This window comes from Capsicum annuum, chromosome 12 (assembly GCF_002878395.1).
Source record: "Capsicum annuum cultivar UCD-10X-F1 chromosome 12, UCD10Xv1.1, whole genome shotgun sequence".
Taxonomy (NCBI): Eukaryota; Viridiplantae; Streptophyta; class Magnoliopsida; order Solanales; family Solanaceae; genus Capsicum; species Capsicum annuum.
The window spans coordinates 232,231,564-232,241,380 of NC_061122.1; the positions used below are offsets into that span (position 1 = coordinate 232,231,564).

Sequence of the window (9,817 nt, forward strand, 5' to 3'; positions counted from 1 at the left end):
ACGATCTTCCTAGAGAGGCAAACCAAGCGTCGTCTCTCCTTTGAAGATACTGATGCGTTAACTCCCCACTCGTGATGGCACCAACAAAGAGTGATGGATCAAATTCAAGGCTCCTCATTTTTTCCATGGTTATTGATGCTCTTCTTGAAGAATTACTAATGATTACCATCTTCCCACCACAAGTTGCCAACTTTTCCAAGGCCGAAATGGCACCAGGATAAGGTTGTTTCCCATCATGAAGCACGCCAAACTGATCTAGAAACCATGCCTTGAATCGACGACTTTCAGCTAGATGTTGAACTCCACTCAGTTTGAAACTTTAGCTCGTTCGCTCTTGATGATTGAACTGATAAGCATCTTCCAATCATGGTTTAACACTTCCAATAGTTACTTTCGCTTATCACATGTGTTATCTAACTGCACAAAGTCGATTCCATTATCATTAACAAAATTCACACGCGTTAATCCCACAAGTGGAGTCTGGGGAGGAAGGACCTTACCTCTACCTTGGGAGGTAGAGAGGTTGTTTCAAATCGACATAGCATTCTAGTAAATTGGATTTTCCAGTACGTGTTTGAAGGAGAGGATGGCTCAGCAAATACTCTCTCGATCTAATCATAGCAAAACATACCCAAAATTCCAAACCTGATCAACTTGAATAGAGAATTACCCAGAAACAACAATTTTGAGTTATCGAAATACCTCCCCTTCTTAATCTCTCTTCACCTCTAAGTCTCTTCATCAATGTAACTTGTGACACCAAAAACAAAAGGAAAAAAACAGTCCGGTGCACTAAGCTCTCACTATGTGGGTCCATGCACGGGCCAAATCACAAGAGTCTATTGTACGCGTAGCCTTATATCGTTCGTTTCTGCAAGACAGACCAGTTTACAAAGCTCCTATTATGTGCGGGGTTTGGGGAAAGGGACGGACCACAAGGGTCAATCGTATGCGGTTTCATCCCGCATTACTGCAAGACAGCCCGGTTTACAAAGCTCCTATTATGTGCGGGGTTTGGCGAAAGGGCCGGACCACAAGGGTCTATTGTATGTGGTTTTATCCTGCATTACTGCAAGACAACCCGGTTTACTAAGCTCCTATTATATACAGGGTTTGGGGAAAGAGGAGTACCACAAAGGTATATTGTATGCGGTTTTATCATGCTTTACTGCAAGACAGCCGGTTCACTAAGCTCCTATTATGCACGGGGTGTGGGGGAAGGGCCGGACGACAAGGGTAGATTGTATGCGATTTTATCCTGCATTACTGCAAGACAGCCCGGTTCACTAAACTCCTATTATGCGTGGGGTGTGAGAAAAGGGCCGGACCACAAGGGTCTATCATATGCGGTTTTATCCTGCATTACTGCAGAAGAACACGGTGTACTAAACTCCCGCAATGAGCAGGGTCCAAGCAAGGACAGGAACACAAGAATCTATTCTACATAGCTTCTCCTACATTTATGCAAGACAGGCCCGCGCACTAAGCTACCACTATGTGCTGGTTCGGGGAAGTCCTAACCATAAGGGTCTATTATAGGCAGCTTTATTCGGCATTTCTGCAAAAGACTGTTTTTATAGCTAGAACTTATAACCTCCTAGTCACGTGAAAACAATTTTAGTACCAGTTAACCCAAATAACATAAAAGTAGAAACCTACATATCTTTACAATTTAAATCTGGAATAACACATAGAAATCTTTCTTTCAAAATCCATAAAAACTTAATAAGAGAAGCATACCTGATATTGTAACACCAAGCTGAAAGAAATGATGAAAAAAAATACACTCACTTTAATTTTTTTTGAGTTTTGCTACAAGAATCCATTTCTAGATTTATATGATGAAATGACCAAAATGCCATTATTGTTAATTTTATGGACAAAAACAAAAAGACATGTCCATGCCAAGTACATCAACTAGGGGTAGGGGCATACGTAGTTTGTGTTAGGATCGATTCTTTTTCACACACTAGATCTAGCAAAGAGATGAAGAAAATAGAGAGAGATTTCTTGAGGAGAGAGAATGACAAGAGAGAAATATTTTTCGTGGTAAACTCCACGGCGGACGGGCTATTTATATTAATAATTTAGGGTATGTACATCATATATTAATCAGGCTCCACACCTAACAGTTTGGACATCAATGTTAATTTTATACCTTATTTTCATCCTTGTCCATATGAGATAAATACTAATAAGTCAATTTTCTAAAGGTTAAGTACATTAATTATGATCTTACCCTTTATAGTATTAAGTCTAATATGAAATTACATAGCATAAGCGGTAAGGTGACTTCAATCTTTGTTAACTATAGAAAGTTATACATTTTAAGAAGCAAACTATTTAGTGAGTTGAAATTGTTCATTGGGTACGATTGCCTTAAATACTCAAAAATCAAAATCGAAAATTCCAAATATTCAAAATCGAACTTAAAAGATTCAAGCCAATACAAGCTTACCTAGCATTATTTGTCCATAAATGAGTTATTCCAAAACACCACTTTCACTATTGATCATATTGTCCATAAATATTATGCAAGCAAAGAAGCAACAAAGTACATATTCAAGTTGTTTAACATATTTTTTTAAATAACGTAGTGTTTGAGCCAGCGTTCGTACACCTCAACTTAATCCACAATTATCTGACACCTGCCACCTCCGACCAGCAACAGTTGTTTCGTACACCTCAACTTAATCCACAATTATCTGAAACCTGCCACCTTCGACCAACAACAGTTGTTGATATCAAGTAACTCTGTTCCAACACCTACCACCTCCAACTAGCAATTTTTGTTGATATCAAGTAACCCTGTCCACTAAGACTAGAACAGATGGAAAGAATCAAATACTCTAATATCTTGAAAGTTCATTGTGATGATATTGGATACCATGACCTTGTCCAAAATAACCATATTGAATGGTCATTCCATGAGACATATTTGGTTGACACTTTCTTTTTGTTCATTTTTGGCAGAATTCAAAAGAGAGAGCTTTTGAAGTGTTTAATATCTTCCGTGGATGTATCGCGAATTCACAACTTGATCCGATGACTCATACATGTAAATGATCCGTGACGGATGCAGGATTTTATCTAGAAGACGCACAAGGGAGCAGATTTTTCATTTACAAATAGAAAATCGTCAAACTAATTTAGTTGAATACATAAGACAGTCCCCTAAAGTTGTCACGACTTTTCATTTAGACACCTCAACTAAGACTGTCGCGCTTATAAAACTCAGTTATTACTTGGAGCAACGTCTAGTGTATAATGACCGAGCCTTCCAGTCCGATACAGATTAAGCAACTTAGCAGAAACTTTACGAACACAATCATCCGAATCAGGAGGCAAATTGAAAGCATCGCGAAGAACAGCAAACTCTGCTTTGATGAGCTGCGACATAGTTTCCTCATCCTCTAGATCGCCATTGAAAGATGAAACTGCTTCGTAGAGCACTCTTCGGACTTTATGCACAATGAAATCCTGTATGAATAATCGGAGATGTCATATCCAGCTATTCTAATGGAAAAAGAACGAGAACTTAATACAAGTCGAGCTTACAAAACCGAGGACATTCATGTTCCGGTACTCATAGTTGCTGATCAACATGAATGCAACGAATACAGCATTTACTGAATACGTTTTTCTAAACTATTCATGATGTGGGAGTTTTGAAAAGCATATTTTTCCGGATAGATAAGGCGCGGAACCACGCTGAATGTGTTATTCTGTACTAACTGGTTTTTCCTGTGTAGTAATTCAACTGGTCTCAGGAAAACAAAAGCCTATTATAAAGGCGTAATAACAACGATTGTTGAACTTACTATTCACACGTGGTTGACATACAGGCGTCTAATTTTGTAAGAGCCGTTTCATAAACAAATGACAATGGAAACGGAACTAGCATAAAGTGAAGAGGCATGAAGGGCGTAATAACAACATTTCCTGTTAAACGGCTTACCTGTGTGTGATCTGTTAGATATTGTCTCTTCTGTCTTCTCTCCAACTCGGAACAATCATCAGCACCTGATAATGACAACTTGACCCATTTCTTGTATTCATCGCTCAAGTTAAATATGGATAGAAAATATTCCGCAAGCTCCACTTCCCCAACCAAGCAATCTTTGAGCGCACCTGCATTTAGAATATCTATCAGCAGTTGGTAGGTCACTTCCTAGACTCGCACTATGCATTTTTCACTTCCTCTATGATCGTGGTACTTTCTCCTTGTGTATAGTTTTGCGCCAATTAATGTCTATCATTCCTTTGGTTAACAAGAGTAGTAGGAGCAGAGAGAATCGCGATTTGTGACTATGTTCTGATGAAAATCCAAAAAGTTGGAAGTTCTACCTGTTAAAGCGAGATTGGAGCACACCTCTGCATCGAGAATCTCAGCCGGGAAAACACCAGGGGTGTCTAACACGTAAATACTAGGATGGCTGGCAATCTGATTTTGTAAAAGTAGTTTCATCAAGAAATGACTATGGAAACAAAAAGCAAACAGACGTAAGCTGAAAAACAAGCCACAGGAACCATGCGAAAAATCCCAAACCATCTAGTTCACAACTTTCCTGGTCGAACGCAGATGATGACAGTACAAGAAACGGGGGAAAATTGTGTTTCTACAGGTACGAAATAAGTACCTTCAAGCCGCTAATATTTTTTGTCTCTCCTGGATGAGGACTCACTATGGCATGCTTTAATCTTCCTTTCTCTGCAAATCAAAGAATGTCTCAGGATGTTCGGATTGGATACGTTGTATACTCTCTCGAGTCTTCTGGAAACACGAGAAAATAGCTACAAGAACTTAACAACTAACAGTTTGTACTAAAAAACGATGTACCAGCGGCACTAATCCTTCCAATTTGATGCAATGAGTTGGCAAGGGCAGACTTGCCAACATTAGGAATGCCGAAAAGCATTAACGTAATTGTCTGATCCCCATGACCAATCTTTGGTAATTCTCGAACTCTGGCTTGCAGAAAGTTCAGTAACTGCAAATCTGCAACATGTCAAGATTTATATCTGACGCAAATGAGCATCATATGAAAAATAAAAGGTTGTCAAATTAACTAGCGATGAACATCAATGCCTACTACTTTCCATTAGTACAATATCAACGCCACAATATTAGTCAAGTTGATAAACATACTCAAACAGACCCCAAGTATATCGGGTGCACACTATCAACCGAAAGGCCATAAATTTCATGCTAATTCAATGCAAGCTAGAGAACTTGGTATGAGAATTTAAATTCTATTAACATAGCATCACGAGGGTGTTGTATTCTTATACTACAACTTGCGGTACTGTCTGAGCATTGGCCTCGTATGCTAACACTAAGAAGTCCAACACTATGTAGTCTCAAATCCACCTGTACGTACCGTCAAAGATCAGCATTTACGCCAGAGAAGCAGAGAGCCGGAGACCTTAGATATGGAAGTAAATTATGTCTTTCAGTAATATCACCGTTGCTAAGAAATTAGTATCAGGACGTATGCTGGTGTGCATCTATATGTGTTAATGTCAAACAACGGAACAGCAATAGTACCAAAATTATGCCGTCCAAGCCAATAAAATTTGCTTATATAGGAAAAATTGCACGCTTATGCATGAAACAGTGTCAACTTTCCATAATATCAATTTAACCAAGAAATATGGTGCCAATGCATATGAAACCTATGAATTTACATCAAACATCATGAGAACATCGAATTGCCAACACGAGAGCAAACCAAAGAAAAAAAGGTTGCTAGAACAAGAACAATTTGCAAACTAAAACATGACCAACTGCAATAAATTTTCATACAATTACCTCTTTGATGTTATCCTTATTATGGGAATTGACTCCAAAAACAAGACACTTTTTTTGCTCAAAGTATCTCAGCCATTCCTGCAGGAAACAAACACAAATATATGTAGATAGTAACGGCAGCGATCAAAACGGATATATGACATAAAATCTGCAATAATTAGGGACAGTAAAAATGTCTAACCAAAAAAAAAAAAAACTATCGTGTATGCTATCCGTGATCATATAAAGGTGTAGCCAGTACAGGCGGGACCAACAATCAGCAAGATGAATAATTGTCAAGTGAAACAGCAGTCCTTAGCGGACTAAGAAAGCGAAGAGCAATGCATCACCTTTAATTGAATGTGATTTGCTAAATCTGACTTGTTCAAAATTATAATGCGCCTCGAGGAAGGTGAAAGATGCTTAATTAGCTCACACGTTGATGATAAGGGAATCTGAGAAAAGCCAATGGTGAAAAATAAGAATTAAAAATTAGATGATAGATATACAAGCATTTCCTCGTAAACAAAGGAACTGGAACATGATTTAACACGTGTCAAGTTATAACCGAGTCCTTAACAAAATACCAACAACGAATTTTTATTTATAATGATGATGTCTGAGCCAACTTGCTCAACCTTTAACTAATCCACCAAGCATAGGTGTTGGGTAATCCTATACGTCAAGGATAGAATAGATGGGCCCACGGCTCACGACAAGTGTTGCAGCTGGGATCGAGCCTTGAGCCTTCAGGTTGTCACTCATTGCCTTAACCACTCAGCCAACCCTTTAGGAACTTGACAACTATGCGAATATGTCAAGCAATGTTGTTGCTTTTCCTTTTATCCCTTTATGCTCATGCTATATACACCTGTGTAATTATTTTCTTATGCTCAACATAGAAAAAGGCTCTGGAAGATCGACAGGGTAACTGGTAAAAGCACATTATCTACCAAAAGTAACCGTCTATTGCAGAACTGGTGCATACTTCTTGATATGCAAAACTCCAACTTTATGGTTAGAGATGAAGGTTTTTACACTAGGCTATCCCTCCCGTGGCCATAATTAGAATGTACAGATCATGCAGGATGGTGTCATTGGAGGTCAAAACTTGTCGACAACAGAACACAAGTCTAAGAGAAAAACTTATTCACTAACATAATATCTAATCCAAATACCAAATCACAAAACAAGACGTTTCTGGAGGAATACTGGCAAGCTCGCTCAGACGTTAATCTAACACATAGAAGGCAACGATTTAAAGGAAAACATCCATGAACGCTGGGTTTTTACATACCCGTGCATCTCTGACTTCGAGGAGAATATCAACCAATGGGATCCGTTCCGTTATGGCACGAGATGCTGCAGCCATGTGAGGTGTGTACCAACATGTTGAGCCTTTGTTCCTTGCAACTTCTTTAATTGCATTGCCTATCTTTTGAACTAAACTGTGCTTCAATGTCATTCCTGAGAAAAAGAATAAGCTGGGTTGGTACTCGGTACATAGCTGGATTAGCATTTTCCCCAAAAATCCATGTCGAAGAATTTTTTTTTCTTTTCTTAAATCATCAGACATGCATATAAATTATGAATCAACCAGTATGACAACTAATACTACTGCTACTTTACTCCTTAGTCCCAAACAAGTTAGGGTCCACTATATGAACCCCGCGTTCATTTAAGCTCATTTCATATGAGGAATTAGCCACTCATTAGCAATAATTCAAAAACATAATCTCCCCCAAAATATCTAAGCAGCGAAGGACAACTACCAGCGATATCTTTAGTATTCCGATTACGAGTTCATAACAAATTTGTACCCTTTTGTAGAAACAGCACATTTAGACTCGAGTGAGAGAAAAACTTGGTCAGTTTTATATACTCCTGAACCTTAATAGTCCTTTATGTTAGCAAAAGTTGGTCAGTTTTGGTCCAAGAATAGCGAGAAGTACTACTCGTAATGGAAAGACTGAAGCTTGAAATGACTAAAAGCAAAAAAAAGAAAAAAAAAAAGATGATCTTTACCATAAGTGGTACACTGAAAACTTCCCTATGTATCAACCCCCGCAACCCCAACCCCCACATCACACAAAAAAAAGGCAGATTCTTTTTTTTGATAATCGTGGTGTTCAGGTCAGCTTGCACGCACCTCAACTAATTCCACAGGATACCTACCACCTCCCACTAGTAACCAACTAATTCCACGGGATACCTACCACCTCCCACTAGTAACCAACTAATTCCATGGGATACCTACCACCTCCCATCAATAACCAACTAATTCCGTGGGAAACCTGCCGCCTCCGAACAGTAACCAACTAATTCCACGAGATAACTACCACCTCCCACCAATAACCAACTAATTCCACGGGATATCTACCACCTCCCACCACTATCCAACTAAGTCCACGACATACCTATCACCTCCCACTAGTAACCAACAAATTTCCATGAGATACCTACCACCAGTAACCAACTAATTCAACGGCATACCTACCACCTCCAACCAATAACAGGTGCCAGGTAACTCCGTCCACCAACACTTGAAAAGCAATCACCTAGTACTTTGTCAGATTTGAACCCGAGAGCTCACGGTGCTCAACTCACTTCATTGACCACTAGGCCACAACCTTAAAGAACACCACAAATTATGTTACAGAAAACCTAGTAAAGTTTTGCTGGTTGGTTGTAGCTTCATTATCAATATTAACTATAATCTCATATAAAGTGGATAAAGAATGAAACTTTTTTCACAATACAGTAAACAATCAACCAAAAGATGCTAACTTTGAATACTAAAGCAATTGTACAAGCTCAAAGAAACACTTAAAAACATACAAAGGTTCCATTCTTACCTATTTTTGGTATGATACTCCAGCAGTAGAAGTAACCCCAAATCCCTAATTCTTCAAAAAATGCCTAAAAACCCCCACTTCAAAGTGAAAACAGTAAATTCAAATAATGGAGATATTCATAGTTATCAAGAAAAAGAAAGGGTCTTTGAAAATGGAAAATAGACCTTAATTGAATTATAAAATGGATGAAATGTCAATTTTCACATGTAAATCGCTTTCATTGAATGCATTTTTTACTAGTTATATGAGATTCCTCTTTTTTTAAAAAAAGAATAATAAGTATTATATATATGAAAATATGCTCTCTTTTTTTCTTTCTAATGTTATTTCATAGTTTAATTAGCATGCTATTCCATTTTTTTTTTTTTTTGTGAAACTAACCATAATTTGACTATTACAAAAAATAATAACATATTCAGTAAAATCATACAAGTGAGGCCTGAGAGCGTAAAGTGTAAAATTTTAGAGTAAATGCTCTATTTTCACCCTGAATTATACACGAAATTGCTGAGACACACCAAACTTTAGGAGGGTCCTATTACCCCTCGACTAATTAAAATCATATTTTTGGCAACCTTAGCGTTTACGTGGCACATCAGTGAATCAACACACTGAAGGTTTACGTAGGCACATGTATGTGCTACGTAGGTGCCACGTAGGCACTAAGGTTGCCAAAAATATGATTTTAATTAGTCCAGGGGAAATAGGTCCCTCCTAAAATTTGGGTATGTCTCAGCAATTTCGTGTATAGTTTAGAATGGAAACAGTGCATTTTCTCTAAATTTTACTAGTACCTCGAGGAGATAGGAAAGTTGTTTTGAAATACCGTTGGCTTAAATGTAGCACATTCTAAATCAAAGTATTATTATTTTATATAATCATTTGATACTCCACTTTAAATAATTGAATTATTATTGTCTATTTCGTCACGTGATATGATATTATTTGAGATGAAATTAAAGTTCTGTTTGGATATGCAATTTAAATTTCTTAAGTCACATTATTTTTCTCGCAAAAGTGCTTATTTTTGTAGGTGTTTGACTAAATTTTTAAAAGAAAATAAGTGTTTTTGAAGAGTAAAGAAAACAGTTTTTCATAAGTTAAAAAGTAACTTTTTCTTAAAAGCATTTTTTCTTTCTTTTTTTTTGAAAAATACACTTAAAAGCACTTT

General features: G+C 37.6%; 3 protein-coding genes across 4 annotated transcripts in view; all 3 read right to left on the minus strand.

The window, feature by feature from the left end:
• LOC124889782 (receptor-like protein Cf-9 homolog) overlaps positions 1 to 127 on the minus strand; it is a 1,008-nt gene extending 881 nt beyond the window's left edge. Inside the window, exon 1 of the mRNA XM_047401774.1 lies at positions 24 to 127. Coding sequence (XP_047257730.1) covers positions 24 to 127 — 104 coding nt within the window. The remainder of the gene's footprint in view (positions 1 to 23) is intronic.
• Positions 7 to 8,948, minus strand: LOC107851969 (DAR GTPase 2, mitochondrial). 2 transcript variants are annotated; one of them, XM_047401386.1, is made up of 9 exons: positions 8,647 to 8,898; positions 7,089 to 7,258; positions 6,142 to 6,246; positions 5,813 to 5,890; positions 4,841 to 4,991; positions 4,641 to 4,711; positions 4,348 to 4,444; positions 3,959 to 4,131; positions 7 to 417 (listed from the first exon to the last, which is right to left on the minus strand). In XM_047401386.1, the coding sequence occupies exons 2-9, from the start codon at positions 7,254 to 7,256 to the stop codon at positions 388 to 390; spliced, it is 873 nt and encodes a 290-aa protein (XP_047257342.1). In that variant the 5' UTR covers positions 7,257 to 7,258; positions 8,647 to 8,898; the 3' UTR covers positions 7 to 387. The 2 variants fall into 2 exon arrangements, with proteins under 2 accessions (XP_047257342.1, XP_047257341.1); XM_047401385.1 differs by lacking the exon at positions 7 to 417 and adding an exon at positions 3,085 to 3,480 and having other exon boundaries at positions 8,647 to 8,948.
• Positions 7,694 to 9,817, minus strand: part of LOC124885153 (receptor-like protein 9DC3) — a 3,546-nt gene continuing 1,422 nt past the window's right edge. Inside the window, exon 2 of the mRNA XM_047401775.1 lies at positions 7,694 to 7,776. Coding sequence (XP_047257731.1) covers positions 7,694 to 7,776 — 83 coding nt within the window. The remainder of the gene's footprint in view (positions 7,777 to 9,817) is intronic.